The sequence below is a fragment of the Heteronotia binoei genome, chromosome 13 (genome assembly GCF_032191835.1).
Source record: "Heteronotia binoei isolate CCM8104 ecotype False Entrance Well chromosome 13, APGP_CSIRO_Hbin_v1, whole genome shotgun sequence".
NCBI lineage: Eukaryota > Metazoa > Chordata > Lepidosauria > Squamata > Gekkonidae > Heteronotia > Heteronotia binoei.
In genome coordinates, this window is record NC_083235.1 from 37,368,884 (window position 1) to 37,385,638 (window position 16,755).

The 16,755-nt window shown below is 46.3% G+C and overlaps 1 protein-coding gene across 4 annotated transcripts in view; it reads right to left on the reverse strand.

Moving 5' to 3' along the window:
- Positions 1 to 16,755, reverse strand: part of ITGA7 (integrin subunit alpha 7) — a 79,824-nt gene that overhangs the window by 7,485 nt on the left and 55,584 nt on the right. For all 4 annotated transcript variants that reach the window (XM_060253449.1, XM_060253452.1, XM_060253450.1 and 1 more), the window contains 13 exons: positions 16,569 to 16,696; positions 15,314 to 15,409; positions 13,960 to 14,021; positions 13,483 to 13,652; positions 12,671 to 12,820; positions 11,215 to 11,327; positions 10,649 to 10,838; positions 7,412 to 7,498; positions 7,226 to 7,305; positions 6,819 to 6,896; positions 3,233 to 3,335; positions 1,496 to 1,678; positions 723 to 824 (listed from right to left, as the gene is read on the reverse strand). In XM_060253449.1, the coding sequence (XP_060109432.1) occupies positions 723 to 824; positions 1,496 to 1,678; positions 3,233 to 3,335; positions 6,819 to 6,896; positions 7,226 to 7,305; positions 7,412 to 7,498; positions 10,649 to 10,838; positions 11,215 to 11,327; positions 12,671 to 12,820; positions 13,483 to 13,652; positions 13,960 to 14,021; positions 15,314 to 15,409; positions 16,569 to 16,696 (1,542 nt within the window). The remainder of the gene's footprint in view (positions 1 to 722; positions 825 to 1,495; positions 1,679 to 3,232; positions 3,336 to 6,818; positions 6,897 to 7,225; positions 7,306 to 7,411; positions 7,499 to 10,648; positions 10,839 to 11,214; positions 11,328 to 12,670; positions 12,821 to 13,482; positions 13,653 to 13,959; positions 14,022 to 15,313; positions 15,410 to 16,568; positions 16,697 to 16,755) is intronic.

A 16,755-nucleotide genomic window follows, 5' to 3' on the forward strand; every position in this document is an offset into this window, starting at 1 on the left:
GCTGAGACTCAGTATTCAGCTGGTCCCATCTGGCCCATAGAACAAGAGAGAGGCTGAACTCTCAGGTAAATGCACGGGAGCCAGATTCTTTTAAAATTTCCCTAACTGTGAAACTTAGGGGATACCACTCTACACACAAATGCATGTGATGCCTCCCCCTTTTTAATGAAAAAAGACAACTTTGGGCAGATTGAACTTTTGAGTAGAGCAACAGTGGAAGGGGAGGGAAGGCAGCATGGTATATATAGACCAATCTCGGAACCTAAGCAGGGCTGGTACTTGGAAAGGAGACCACCAAGGAAGACTCTGTAGAGGCAGGCAATGGCAAACCATCCCTGCTTTTTCCCACTTGCCTTGAAAGCCCCTTGCTGGGGTCGCCATAAGTCGGCTGCAACTTGAGGGCACTTTACCCACAAAAGACAGTGCAGGGAAATGGGGTATGTGTGGAAGAGAAGAGGAGATAAACTCTTTCATTGCTGATCATTTTCCATTCCAATAAAGTTCCCAGCTGTCGTCCCACCCCCCAGAGGGAAAGCGGCTGCATGTGTATAATTGTAGCTCTATCATTTTAGGGAACATGTTAGTTCGCCCCTTACAATGCCGTTATTACCATACTAGGAATTGCAGAATGTCGTATTCTGCGACAAGATCTCACCCTTGCACAGCAATTTTATGGAAAACACACAGCCCCAACAAACATCCCTGTGCCTGGCCTCACTCACCAAGGTGACATTTTTTCGCCTCTCCCAATAAGTCAGCGTCTGACTAGCAGTGGCTGCCTGGCCGGCCTCTCGCTTCTTCCTGCCCTGGTGGTGAGGAGGCTCCTAAAGAGAAGAGGGCAGGATTAGAGATCGCAGCAGATAGTTGTGATTTACTGCTGTGGAGGCAAATAAACAAATAAATCACATGACAGCAAGCTTGTCTCAGGTAAGTAACAGGCTCCATTAAAAAAAGCAGCAGCTCTGCAATCATGTGCCACAATGATTGAAATCAGTGTTGAGTTTTTGAATGAGAAATAACATGGAATAAAGCCATGCCTTTGTTCCTGCACAGGGAGCAGGATATGCATTAAAGAATTCAGATCTATGTTTTTGAAAGGGGAACAATGAACAATAGTGACGGCTGTGCTTTTGTATAAGGGACCATACACAATAAAACCCAGGTTTAACCTTTAGTAGGGGGAAACAATGCACAATGCAAAGTCCAAGAATTGCAGGCATATTGGAGGTTAAAAAAAATTGTCTTTTGCTGATAAACGTCCCAATTGTAGGATGCCAGTGCTGGCTGAAATATTTGGGAAAATAAATGATTATGTTTTGGATGTCCCTAAAAGGAGTCAGACAGGCAGTCCCCTTAGGAGGGCTGCTTTAGCACATGTTGCAGAGGGTGCCACGGTCACAGCGGTATCTGCTCAGAAAAGGTGAGACGAGAAGATCCAGTACTCTCACCACTATGCAATGCCTTCCCTCCATATGTCAATTTTTAAGCTTCTTACCAGAGCCAGGTGTAGCGTGTTTGGAACTGGGGTGCAAGCTGTATGCCTCTGTGGCTGAGTCGACATTTCTAGCTCCATCCAGAGTGGGTAGAGAAGCCACTTTCCATTGGCGATCTCATGTGGCCACAGGACATTGAGGAAGGCTGAGCCCAGTGTGTTCAATGACTGGCCTCTGTTGGAGACCTGATGCAGGACGAAGAGTGTGAAGTTAAATGCAAGCCAAACAGGGATAAAAGTGCCAACCAACGCAAAGGGAAGCAATTTCTACTACTCACTATAAGGGTTTTATTCCACATACAAATGTACCACTCTTTGGCTTTATAGACATGCTTTCCCCCACACTGGAAGGATTTAAAAAATGCATTCTTTTTTTTTTTAAAGCTTGGTATTCACTGTGGATGTCAGCCTCCAAGTGGGACCTGGGGAACTTCTGCAAACAGGGACGGCCCAAGGGCACTTGGTGCCCCAGGCAGACTCACTGTCTGCCACCCCCTGCCCCTGGGGGCCCTAGGTGCACGTGCACACATCCCAGGAGCAGGGCTGCTGCCGCCTGGAAGTGGTTCTGGAAGTGAGGGGGAAGCAAAGCCTCGTCGAGCTTTCTCTCAAGAGAGAGCACGGAAATGCCCAGGCCATGTCTAAAAGGGTAGGGGCGATTCTAGCAGTGCTCCTCTGAAGATGCCAGAGAGGGGTGGGGCAGCGGCACGTGGTGCCACAGAAAGGAAGGGGGGAGGGAAGAGGCAGTGTGTGGGGGGAAGGCAAACTAGGCATTTGTCATGGGTGCAGGGAGTGGGAGAGCCCAATTTGGCACCTCCCCTCCTGGCACCCTAGGCAAATGCCTAGTTTGCCTAGTGGTTGAGCTGGCCCTGCCTGCAATTAACGCTCATCTCCAGACTACAGAGATCAATTCCCAAGGAGAAAATGGATGGTTTGGAGGGTGGATTCCATTGCATTGTACCTGACGGAGATCCCTGTCCTCCTCAGACTCCACCCCCAACTCTCCAGGAGTTTCCCAATCTGGATCTGTCAACCTTAACCCCCTTCCCCTGCCAGTGGCCAGGAGGGACGTGGCAACCCTGCTATTCACACTGTAGGATGATTAAGAAGTACATTATCTACTTTATGCAATCATTTAAAAAAAAAAACCCTACTGGGACAGGAGCATCCATATATTCCATAATATATGCCAAGGGATCAAAGATAAATTAGTGATGTATAGCAAAGACTTAGCTGTAACCCAAGAACTCAGAAACAGTAAACCATTGAAATCTTGTGCTAGGGTGTAGTGATCAGAAGGACATCTATGCCCTGCTTGTGTGTTGGTCCATCAGGGCAACTATGTGGCCACTGCGTAACAGAAGATGCTGGACCAGATAGGCTACTGGTCTGACGCAGCCAGGCTCTTCTTATGCTCTTAACTACCTTAGCCCACCATTTCCTAACTCCTATCAATCCTGCACACACCCCATCACCCCCACCACAGCTGCAGTGTTCAAATCAACTCCTAGCTCTAAACCTTCTCCCCCTCTAGCTATGATCTGACTTGACATATCTGTAGTTATGATGTTGTTTAATTTTGATGTGGTTCATTTTAATGTTGTTTCAATGCTGTAAGTCACTCTGAGCCACTTGTGGGATAGGGCAGGGTATAAATTGAAAAATTAAATTAAAATAAATTATAACTTGCTGATAGCGGCAGGGGACACCTGGAAGGGCTCAGGACTCAGCCCCATCACTCACCGTCACTTTGTAGCGCACCGGGCTGCCCACCTCACTCTCTCGCTTCATGGCGCTCTCCCCCCGCACCTGCCCACTGAAGAAGAGCTGCTGAGGCTCAGCAATGCTGCAGGGATAAGGATGGGTTGGACACGAATGTGTAAAATCACATTAGATGTACAGCTGCCAGTCTGCAAATGACTGCACCACATGCATAGGCCCCCAAGGCCACCTGAGTACAAATAAACCTGTTTCTTCCATTATGTACCTGATGGCCATGTGGACCCAAGTCTCTGGGACCAGTGAACTGGTTTAATTCATTTTACTGTTTATTTCATTTCTACCCCACCACTGTTCTCCCAATGAGGACCCAATGTGGCTTACATCATTCTTCTCTTTTCCATGTTATCTTCACAACAACTCTGTCATGTAGGTTAGGCTGAGTGTTTGTGACTGGCCCAAGGAAACCCAACAGACTTAGTTCTCGCCAAGGGAATCCATCTGTGCTCAGTTCTCCTGGTCCTTTCTTATATGCGCAGGGAAATTCTGATTGCCACTTTGGGGTTAGGAGGCAATTTTTGTCCAGGCCAGTTTGATCAGGGATCCTGCTATCTTCTGGGCATGGAGCAGGGGTCACTGGGTGTGTGTGGGGAGAGGTATTTGTGAATTTCCTGCATTGTGTAGAGGGTTGGACTAGATTACTAAGAACATAAGAGAAGCCATGTTAGATCAGGCCAATGGCCCATCCAGTCCAACACTGTGTCACACAGTGGCCCCAAAAAATTATATATACACACACACACTGTGGCTAATAGCCACAGATGGACCTCTGCTCCATATTTTTATCTAAACCCCTCTTGAACTCTGGAGGTACTTCCAATTCTGTGATTCTATGGAAGAGTGGGGATTTGAACCTGCATCTTCCAGATCTTGGTTTGATACTCTTAACTATTTCACCATGCTTTTCACCATGGAGTAAGGGAGAACAAATCCATTAATATCTAGAATGGGCATGGATGTTTAGGGCCATGCACAGAAACACCAAATTCTGTATCAAGGTAACTCAAACTCCTGGGGCATGACTAAAGTATGCTAATAGAACACGCTTGCATATGTTTCTTGATTTAGAATAGCAGACTCTGATTTCAGTTGTCACAAAGGTGGTAGTTACATGGATGACTTAGGTTCTGCCTCCTGAGAGTGCTGATAGTCCTGACTAGCTGACACTCTGAGAAGTTCCTATTTATTTAGATCCTCATACCCCACAGCGGACCCAACATCATTCTTCCCACCCTCACATTCATCTCCACACCAACCACCCTGTGAGGTAGGTTAGGCTGAGAGTGACCCAGCCAAGAAATCTCAGTCCATGTCCTCAGACCTGTCATAATGACCGATTTCGCACTCACCTTACCCCGCTCTCACATTTGTCTTCTCAGCACGGCTTCCTTCCAATTTCCCACTATCTGCCCTGGGGCTGCAGCAAGGATTGGCATTTTCGCACAGCAAACAGAAACTGGTTTTTAGCAGTTTCTGTTTGCTGCGCGAAAACGCTAATTCTTGCTGCAGCCCCAGGGCAGATAGTGGGAAATTGGTAGAAAGCTATGCTGAGAAGACGAACATGAGAGCAGTGTAAGGTGAGTGCAAAATTGATCTCTCGGTCTAACTCACCTTCTTTGGATTGTCGGGAGGCTACAAGGGAGAATGAACGAAACTACATACCCAGCCCAGGACTCATTGGAAGGAAGGTTATGCTAAAACCACATCATAAATGAGTGAAATGAGGTCTTGCTGTCTACATGACTACCATCATACTGCTCAAAGCAAAATTCTGCCTGGTAGTATAATCTTTTGACTTACTAAAAGGAATTCTAGAAATTCAGAGATTTCAGTATTTTTTTCTAGTGGATGAGGCTGTGGCTACACCAGCAGACTAAGTATTGGAGCAAGGGGAAAGAGGCATAATTTCTCTAAAACCAGGAACTGTCTATGCGAGGGCAGTTCTCTCCCTGATGTTGTTCAACATCTACATGCGCCCCCTTGTCCAGATTGCCTGGAGGTATGGGTTGGGCTGTCACCAATATGCTGATGACACCCAGCTCTATCTATTGATGGACGGCCGGCCTGACTGTGTCCCAAAAAATCTAGATCTGGCGCTGCAGGCTGTGGTGCGGTGGCTCAGACTGAGTAGGTTGAAGTTGAATCCAGCAAAGACAGAGGTCCTTTGCCTGAGTCGGGAAAGTCCGGGAATGGAAATTCCCCTATCAGCGCTTGACAGTGAGCCACTGAAAGTGGCGCACAAGGTCAAGAGCTTGGGGGTACTACTGGAGCCTGCCCTGACAATGGAGGCCCAGATAGCAGCCACTGCTAAATCCGCTTTCTTTCATCTTAGGCGGGTGAGGCAGTTGGTCCCCTTCCTGGATCGCGACGACCTGGCAACAGTGATCCACGCAATGGTCACCTCGAGGCTGGACTACTGTAATGCCCTCTACATGGGGCTGCCCCTGTGCCGAACCCAGAAACTACAGCTAGTGCAGAACTGCGGGAACTGCACTGGCTGCCAATAGTGTACCGGATTCATTACAAGGTGCTGGTTATTACCTATAAATCCCTATATGGTCGAGGACCTGTCTACCTTAGGGACCGTCTCTCCCCATATATTCCCCAGAGGGTACTTTGATCTGGCTCTCAAAACTTACTGGTAATCCCCAGGCCGAAGGAGGCCAAACTGAAAGTCACCAGGGAAAGGGCCTTTTCGATCGCCGCCCCCCCACTGGTGGAACCAGCTACCAGAAGTACAGGCCTTGTGGGACCTTGGCCAATTCCGCAGGGCCTGCAAAACCATCCTCTTCAAGCTGGCCTTTAACTAACATGGTGCCTACAGTGCAGATGGAATGCCGTCACACTGGAAAATGGAATAATACCTAGATCTTAGCACCAAATGACATGTAATGCTGATTTTAATTCTGAATGTATAATTGTATCGAATGTATTATTTTATAGCTTGTATATTTTACTATTGTGGATTTTTATATTGTGAGCCGCCCTGAACTTGAGGCAGGATATAAATAAAATCAAATAAAAATGCTGCAAGTAGGTAACCCATATCAATGGAGATCTGCACAATATGCAGATTTTGGCACCAGGTCTGACCTCCTCTGCAGTGCACATCACCTGAGGCACCTGCTAATCAGCAGGCATCCAGTGTATTCTCTCCTTTGCACTTGGCTAATGCAGATGTGGTCCAAGAATCTACCCCTCAGAGGTACACAGTGACGAGGGCAGGCAAATGACGAGGATGCCCAGGGGACTCTTGCAAAGCATTACACCAAAAATGCTTTTGCCATGGGAATGCTTCTGAATGATGCTCAGAGACAAATAACATAAGGAAAATGCTACATCAGAACTGAAAACCCACATGGATTTCGCCCCCCCAAGAAAGATCAATGAGCACTTATTGGATTTCAGATGGTTCCTTATATATATTTCCTAAATCCTCCTCTGGTTCTTACTGTGTCTTAAGGAAGAATCTTTCTTTACAGTGCAGTAATCAATGTCTATACTTTAGCCCAGAAAGTAAACCTGAACACTGTTCTGAGAAAGCCCTTACCCACTGATAGAGAGAGGAAGCTCCATAACCACAAGGGCTCGTGCTACCACAGGGGCAAGTCCAGGCTGCTCTGAGATCCTGTAAGAGAGAGACAGATAGTCAGTGGGAATAAGCTGTGGCAGTGCTTGATGACTATCATCTGCCATCTTGCCTCTCTAATCTGCCTGACCTCTCTACAGCCAACCAACCAAACCATGATGTGATGGCTCTCCAGAATCTCCTGCAGATGGCCAAAGATATCTAAATGAAGGAACTATAGATATTTTGCTAAACCCCAATTGTATGATGGCTCTAGGACTAGCCAGATCATCTCGCAGAGGGTAGCAACTCATCCTGAACTTGCATAGGTGACGGGGTCTTGACATAAACAAGCTCTGTTCTTGGGAAGGGAGGCAGACAGTACTCACGTGCTAAGCTCTAGTTGCACTTCCAGATCTGTGGTCTCTAAGGTAATGCCAGAGGTACCCATAACCAGATAGAACCGAACCTGAGAGGGAAATGGAGAGAAAGTAAATCCTCTTGTGTGTCTGTCTGCGTGTGAAAACATGATCTGTGTTAAGGGGGGGGGGGGTTGAAGTTGTGCAGCGTATCACCTGTGCTCCACGTTTCATGGGGTTCCCAAGCTCACATTCCACGAGGGAGGCATTCTGGTTGGACACAATACAGGATGGGGCCTTCTCCTGCAAAGGACAAGGTGGAATAAGGAGAACAGATTAAGGAGCTGCTAGCATTTTGTGCTTCCCCACCCCGAAACAAAACACTGAAAATAATACATCTATAAAAGAACACATACAACTGGGCTATAGAAAGATGTGGTTCCCATTCTGTTGAAGCATCCATCTATGTGGCCTACAGAGGTCTTTATGCAATTGTTGCTACTTGTTTTGTCTTATTACCTGTATATTTATATAATTATTGTATATTTAATTGAAATTTTATTGTGATGAGTCACTGACTCTGTTCTCTTGCTGTGATCTGCCCTGAGCTACGTGGGCTATAAACAGCAGTTTCTACAGTGGGACACATGGGAAAACCTTGGCCTGTCCCAGCCTGGCTTCTAAGATGCCGTCCCTTGCTGCCCAGAATGTTCTCAGACCTTCCTTCACAGCCATTCTTTACAAAAATTTCCACCAGACATTCAGTTTTGTACTTGACTTGAGCCCATACAGACCTGGAAATATTCAACTCCACAGAGGGGTAAACAATTCTGTAGTGCCACCCCCATAACCATAGCACTGTTCATCGGCTGGTCCTTAACAACGGCAGCACAGCCATACTTGTCCTCCCCCAAAGCTATGGAACCTCCCAGTCATTGCACCAGCCCCACACACTCTCACATTGGCAGCACAGTGCTTTCTGCTCAGTGACAGGATTGTATAGTTCCCCTGTTGTTGTTGTTGTTGTTGCGGCTGCTAACACAGGGCGGCAGCAGAGTTTCCACACAGCAGGTTCCCCCAGTAGTTTTATTATTTTCAAAACTGGAGACGGAATACTATTATACTGATATACTGTTATAACAATATATTATCAGGTTCTCTGAGCTTCTAGCTTTGGTTTTTTAAAAAAAAATCTCTAGTTCCTTTCCTTGTAGAGAGATGCCTTTTCCTTTGTACCTCCACAAAGAAAGGGCCACTTTCTATCACTCTCTGCTACTCTAGAGGTCTTCTCCTAGGGAAGCCAGCCTCAGGTGGAACCTCAGGATCCCCCGGTATTACAACTCATCTCCAAACTACAGAAACCTTGTCCCCTAGAGAAAATGGCATTTTTGGAGGGTGGACTCTATGGCAGGGGTGGCCAACGGTAGCTCTTCAGATGTTTTTGCCTACAACTCCCATCAACCCCAGCCATTGGCCATGCTGGCTGGGGCTGATGGGAGTTGTAGGCAAAAAACATCTGGAGAGCTACCGTTGGCCACCCCTGCTCTATGACATTGTATCCTAAAAAGGTAAAGGTAGTCCCCTGTGCAAGCACCAGTCGTTTTTGACTCTGGGATGATGTTGCTTTCATGTTTTCATGGCAGACTTTTTACGGGGTGGTTTGCCATTGCCTTCCCCAGTCATCTACACTTCCCCCCCAGCAAGCTGGGTACTCATTTTACCAACCTCAGAAGGATGGAAGGCTGAGTCAACCTCGAGCCGGCTACCTGAACCAGCTTCCACTGGGATCGAACTCAAGTTGTGAGCAGAGGGCTCCAACTGTAGTACTGCAGCTTTACCACTCTGCGCCATGGGGCTCTTAGTATCCTACTGAGGTCTTTACACTCCCCAGAATCCATTCCTGTATTTCTAGGAGCTTTCCAACCTGGAACTGGCAACTTCACCCCTCCTTTCCTTCTGGTAACCAAGGGGGACCTGGCAACTTTATCTTCTTCCCATCTACTAGCATCACAACAATACTATCTGCAAAATCTCAACAGACACCAGAATTGAAGTGTGATCAACATACAGTCAATACAACCTAAGAGTCCAAGGGAGGAATTATGGCCCAAACTTTTAACCTTTGTAACTCTGTATTTGAGCAGAAGGGTGAATGATAGGTCAAGTGATTGTGAAAGAAGGATTCAAAAAGACTGAAGAAGGAGTAGCAGAAGTAACAAACAATAAATGCCTTTCTTGAGAAATTTCCCCCCCTTCCCAAATACTAGAACTCAAAGGCATCCAATGAAGCTAATGGGCAGTATATTCAGAACAGACAAAAGAAAATATTTATACAGAAAGTGATTAACCGTGGAATTTGCTGTCAGAGGATGTAGTGATGGCCACAGGAGTAAACAGCTTTAAAAGGGGATTAGATAAATTCATGACGGATAAGTCTATTAGTGGCTACTATGCATGGTGACATGAGGGGAACCTCCACATTCAGAAGCAATAAACCTCTGAATCCCAGAGCCAGGAGGCAACATCAGGGAAAGGCTTCGGCCTCTATGCCCTGCTGTTGGCACTCCAGAGGAAATGGTTGGTCACTGCATGAGACAGGATGCTGGACTAGATGGACCACTGGTCTGATCAGCAGGGCTCTTCTTATGTTCTTAAATCTGAGAAAAACCTGCAGGTTGGGGAAAAGCAGACGCAGCACCCCAGATGTCAAAGATGGAGTCAGTGAGGATGGACAGACACAAGTTTCTCACAAGTCAGCAATGAGTGACAGAATTCAAAGCTTGCAGACTGATTGGTCTCAACCAGATTCTGCTGAGGTGTCAGCTGCCAGAAGGAGAGAGGGCCACAGGGCCATATAAGACAAAGACTAAGGCTGAATCAAGCTGGAGAGAGAGAGATTACCCAGTAACTGGACATCAGTCTGATACAACTGTGTGCCCACTGCTTACTCTCTTAGCATAAAGCATAGCAGCTATTCACGCTTGACGTGGCCACCCAACATGGTCCCTCTGCTCTTTATCAGTTATGCTTTTATTTCCAGTTGCAATAAAAGTAACGTGCATCATGGGTGAGCAGAAATCACGTGTCTCCTTGTTCTATCTCATCTTCTGAGCAATTTCAAACAGGTTACAGAAGTGGCTCCAACAATTCTCTATGCTAGCCTATAACCCAGTTTTCAGGCAGTGTGCTGAACTTAAAAAAACAACGAACCCACACTTCCAACAGGCCTGTATATCCCCTCCCCTTAATGCCAAAATTGCTAACTCTAGTACACCTGCATCTTTCAAACCCAGCTATACCAGCTCAACCTCCCATGCTCATCCTAGTGTTTCAGCTTCCCTTAGAACTCAACACAAATCCCTTTCCTGGAACTACTGTTCTGGATGCCATGAGTTCAGCCCTTCCCTTTGCTACCCTTTAGGTTACTATATCATACTGTTTTCCAAAGTATACCGTAGCATTGTAGGGGCGTAAAGCAGAATAAGGCAAGGTAGGTGGGAGGACGACAAGCAGCATGGCTTCATGGGCATCATCTCCATCCCGCTGCGGCTCTGCTGCATCCGAGGGATAGTTGGTAATGTGGATCTCAAGGGCTATGACTTTTTGGTCACTCATGGAGAATTTATCCAAGCCATCAGGACCCCTGGAGGAAAAGAACATGTTCAAAATATGAAGTTATTGGTCTTTTGGAATCACTGCAAACCAGGAGGGCTCAAAGAGAGAACTCCAAGTTGGGAGATTAGCTTCTGTCAAACCAGACCAGTAAAACTGCATCAAGATGGACCAATGAGAACCAGTTCTGGAGAAGGGGTTCAGATCCACTTTACAAGCTTGGGTAGGGATACCAGAAAGCTGGAATGACAACGTTACTCCAGTGAGGGAAACCAGTGTGTTTTTACTCACTCATTGCTATTTGTGTTCTGCTCAGCATCTGTACTGTGGTGCTAAATGAACATCAGGTACTAAAGTCAATGCTACCCCCCCCCCCCCCCCCGGAGGAATCCCTACCCTGCGCATACCTGGGCAGGGGATGGAATGTAGCATCATCAATGCGAGAACAGAACCGGTAGCTCAGTTGCAGGTTACTCTGACAGATCTTGTCTTCACCGCATCCCTGTTTCAGGAAATTCACCTGTAGGAACACACAGCAGCCCCTGTCTGGGCTAAGTAGCTCTAAGGAGACCCCATTAATGTTTGCTGAGGGTTTCAGTGGCTGAAGCAAGCTGTTATGACAAACTTCTTGCTCAGTCCCAAAGCACATCCACCAACAGTGCCAATGTCCAATGGATTTGGAATTAAGAGTGAGCAAGCATGCAGATACAAGAACACTCCAGATGTTTTGTGTCATTTCCTTTTGAGCTTATGTGTTGCAGGGGATCCAGATATTTTCCCTCAGTACTACACTTCTGCTGCAAGGGCTCTACATTTTTTCTTCATATCATCTTCAACATTCTGCCACTTGGAATGTGCCATTTCTTCTCACCCCCTGCTAGAGTGTCCAAGTGAGAGTAGTATGTGGAGTGTGGCTTCATATGAACACAAGAAGCTGCCTTATATTGAATCAGACCATTGCTCCAACAAGGTCAGTATTGTCTACTCAGACTGGCAGCTGCTCTCCAGGGTCTCAGGCAGAGGTCTTTTACATCGCTACTGCCTGGTCCTTTTAACTGGAGAATCTGGGGGTTAGATCTGGGAACTTCTGCATGCAAAGCAGAGGCTCTTCTATTGAGCCACAGCCCCTCTCCACATATGCCAGGGCATTTCTTGGATATGCTTGTGACAAGCAACATAGTCATTCCCAGCCCATGTCATTATAGCTTTATGTGTGTGTTATTACTTGGTTTGTGCTTTGTGCTTTAGAAACATGGATACATGAAGCTGCCTTAGACTGAATCTTTGCCCATCAAGGTCACTATTGTCTACTCAGACTGGCAGTGGCTCTCCAAGGTCTCAGGCAGAGGTCTTTCACATCACCTCCTACCAATGCTATCTGTAGAACACAAAGCAACCAACAATTGCAGGAACAAACATTAAAGGGAGTTGAACTTAACTTCCATTGTGATGAATTAACACAACTCACTTCCTTCTGATCAAGGTCATTATTAACAAAACTAACCTTTTTAGAGGTCTTTATTTTACCACTAAAGTAAGAGACACAACAGAACACAACAGAAATACCTGTTAGAAGATCCTGTTCCTTTGCAGCAATATCTAGCCAACTTGTGTATATTTTTTAACAAAAGTTTTCTGAAGAAAGTGTGTTTGGAAAAGTATTTGTTTGTTAATACTGTTAAATAATACATAAGTTTGTATTGCTACATAACAAAACAACCAATAAAAATTATTGGGGGAAAAAGAAAGGGTGTGTGTTTTCATTCTCCAGGGCTGAAGTACTTCTGATTTAGATTGCTGGACCATATTTTGAACATGATACGATTTGCAATAGTACGATGTCCTCTTCAGTGGGCTGCCTACCTCTGTTTTCTGTGTACGCGGTGGCATGGGATTCAGCACAGGCATGAGAGGGCCCAAAGTGGCACCTTGGGCCTGGCGCTTGATGCGGGGATGCTTGATGTTGTAGCTCACCACCACCACAATGGGACGTAGCTTGTCACGGATTTTGTCCTGCAATAAAGTCATAGATTTAGACAGAGGAAATACAGGCATGCTGCTCCTTTCCAGAAACTACTTTGTCAGGGGTTTCACCCCTTGCATGGATCCCTCCCTGTTGCTGCTGACTTATGAAGCTGACCTCACAGGGTTTTCAGGGCGAGAGACAAGCAGAGATGGTTTGCCGTGGCCTGCCTCTTCATAGCAATCCTGGACTTCTTTGGAGGTCTCCCATCCAAGTCCTAACCAAGCCAGACTCTGCTTAGCATCCAAGATCTGATGAGATCAGTAGAACAAAGCAGGAGCCAAGTATCACCTTTAAGACCAACAAAGTTTTATTCAGAATGTAAGCTTTTGTGTGCTCTAAGCACACTTCATCAGAGAAGGAATCAGGTACAGTGAGTCACACGAAAGCTTACATTCTGAATAAAACTTTGTTGGTCTTAAATGTTGGTCTTAAAGGTGACACTTGACTCCTGCTTTGTTCTACTGCTTCAGGCCAACACAGCTGCCCATCTGGATCTATCTGATGATGGATCCATAAGGCTAGCGGTAAGTACCCCTTATTGCTTGAGGTTGGAAACTACCTTGACCCAGCTCTGCAAGAGGCCAAGGATTCAGACGGCCCCAGGAGATTCACTGCTTAGCTTCCCAGCATCTCCCGTTGCAGGACCCACCTTGAGCTGCAGTGTGGCCCTGGCACAGACTCGGGCATGCTGTGTTGGTAGTTCCACGACACCAGAGTATTGGTGCTCAGGGTCCGTGATCTTCCGGCCCAGGAAGGTGACTCTGGAAGTTTGGCCCAGTTGCCGCCGATCAGTATCAGCATCGAAAGTGTATTCGAGCACTGGGGGAAGGAGTGGAGGCTGTGAGTTGGGCTGGGGGGGAAGGGTGAGAGAGAAGAGACAGAAAGCACCTTCTGTGGATGCCAAGATGCAGCTGCCTCTGGAGAGAACCAGCTGCTCCCATTAAGTTCCTTTATCTGGTGCCAAGCCACAGACTCTACTACTATATTCCAGAGCATGTCCCTGTGCTCTGACTGCACCCAGGCCCTCCCTCTGAAATTATAGTAAGGACATCCAAATAGGGATAGAGGATCAGTAGAAGCATATCTGCCATATGCATTTGATGAGGTCCATCTAGCCAGTACTCACTGATGGGAGGGCTGTAGCTCGGGGGGTTGGCTGTGTAGCTGAAGCAGACTTTCACATCCATACTGAGAAAACAAACAGGAAAGAGACTCACTCAGCAACTGAGTCTTATGAACATGGGAGTGGTCCTTTCTTGTATCAGGGCTTGGGGCATCAGCCTTTGCTAGCTCAAACTGACTGAATGAATATACATCAAGATGCATATCGCACACTAATCCAATCACACCTTCTATTGCCATTTGCCTGCTGATGTTACTTTGCATCTGAAATCACTTTTAATATATGACAGATGGACTCGCATTCTAGTTGGATCTGAAGAAGTGAGCAGTGACTCCTGAAAGCTCATATCCCACCACAAATTTTGTTAGTTTTTAAGGTGCTACTGGACTCTGAAGGAAAGAAGGTCATACATCTCCATTGGTCCATATAATGGTAAATTGGAGATTCATGCAAGCTCAGTTGACCTTGAGACTGCACATGAAAGGGAGAAAAGGTTTAACCATCCACCTTCCAGGTTTTCACTATTCAAAAACTGAATTCCCTGCTTTTGCTACTAGCATTTTAATGGGGGAAAGTGGGGAGGGGGACCTGCTTTGTTAGTTGCATTTTAAAGTTAGTAGCATTTTAAGTAGATTTTAAAGGACAGTCTCTTCCTCTTTAGATTGGAGGAGCTGGCCTTGAATAGAAGAATGGAATGGATGTTGAACCCCACCCTTCTCCACACATCTCTAGGCAGGCTGAGGCTGCACAAGTCTGCAATTTGTATTTTATGGATGGAACAAGAGGTGCATGGTCCGCTTGAGTCCTGAGTCTGTCTTGGGGAAGAGGCAGCCTTTCTATCCAGAATTAAACAAGTCTAGTCCAGCTACTGAGGCTGACATTTCATTCTTCTATGCAAAATAAGATCAGTGTGCAAAAGTGATTGTCCCTGCATTGCACCAGTGATTCATTAGATGTGTCTCAAAGACCACTCCTGCACCACAGGATTCTTCCATGCTTGCTTCAGCTCAAGCAGGAGCTACAATCATGGGACAAATCACTACAATTTAAATGGGAACCATCAGGCAAGCAAAACACACATCAACACACACATACATTTTACAAAGGGACATGTGCCCTCTGTTACTCAGGCTGAGATTTCTTTCTCCCTGGAGCTGAGGGTAGACCAGCCTCCCCACTTCTTTGCCTTCAACCCACAAGACCCTCTATCTTTTTGCGGCTGCAAAATGCAACAAGATAGGCAAGATGCAACAAGATAGGGAAACACAGGTGCAGACACATTCTGGAAGCTGCTTTTATGATCAGCTGTCAAGAAGAAGGGGTGGGGGGACAGAAGGAAAGACATACAATTGCTCACCAAATGCCTACTTGGTGGCGGCAGTTCATATTCTCCAGGTCGACATTCTGTGGTGAGATGGTGATGGTTCTGGAGATGTGGACAACAGGCCGGGTCCTGAAATGTGCATACAAGACTTGTGAGAGACTGGGCTGTTGCATATTCATAGCCTCTGATACAGCCAGGCCATCATGTTTGGAAAGGCAAGGGCCCAGCCTAGTAATGCAACGTTCTTGAGTGGGCTACAGCTTCTAGAGTGGCTCAAGGATCCCCTTTCCAAGTGGGCTGAAAAAGCTTTAAGCTATAACAGAAATCCTTTAATTTCCTTGTCTGCTCTTCTGTGATTCCCCTCAGGATGCCTCCATTCCCTCCATGCTTATTTCTCAACCCATTTTACAGTATTCTACAACAGTAGTAGGCCAGAAAATTTCATAAAAACCTGAAAAGTCAATGATCACAGAACTAATAGATCCCAAAAGCCAGACCTTTCTTGCACTCACAAGCAATCACCTTTACACTTTGTTGTTAGTCTGTAAAATAAGGACAGGAATTCCAGATTCAGACCCACCTGTGCCCTATGCCCTACTGCTATCCCTCATTAGGTTCTATGTAGAATTTTCAATGATACAAAGCAGTCCTCAGGGAATTCCCTAATGAACTCATGGGAAAGGCACACCACTTCTGTAAATCTTCTACTAAATAGAAGGCTGCAGGGTGAGACAGACTAGGGTAAAGACAGGAGGGAAATTGGGGATACAGTCAGGCAGGGGGTTTTTTAACAGGAACACACAGGAATGCAGTTCTGGCTGGCTTGGCACCAGGGGGTGTGGCCTAATATGCAAATTTCTACAAAAAAGCCCTGTGTGAAACAATGGTGATGTCAGGGGGTATGTCCTAATATGCAAATGAGGCCCTGCTGGACTTTTTCTACAAAAGAAGCCCTGCAGTCAAGAGAGATCTGGGACATCAACAGATCTAGTTGTCACTCTACAGGCTTTCTTTATTCTATTTTTATTGACTTCTTCTTTCTTTGCATTGGGGATCCAAAGCAGTTTACATCATTCTCCTCTCCTTCATTTTATCCTCACAACAACCTGAGATTGTGACTGGCCCAAGGTCACCCAGCAAACTTCAATGGCAGAGTGGGGAATTGAACCTGGGTCTCTCAGATCCTAGTCCAACACTGTAATCACTACATCACACATGCTCTCACACTGGTTTTCTTATGCAGTTTAGTCAATGCAGATTCAGCCCACGTGCTCGTTGTTATGCTCACCTGTACAGCACTACTGTGTCAGAGAGTGATCCCACCAGTAGATCTGGGTAAAGGTTGCCATCAACATCCAGCGCTCCAGAAAAGGAATATCCGAACATCTTGATGCCTACACTCTCCCCAGTCAGTGTCTGCAATGGGTGGGGTTGCAGAAAAGTGAAATAATGATGCACACAACAGCACATGTCTG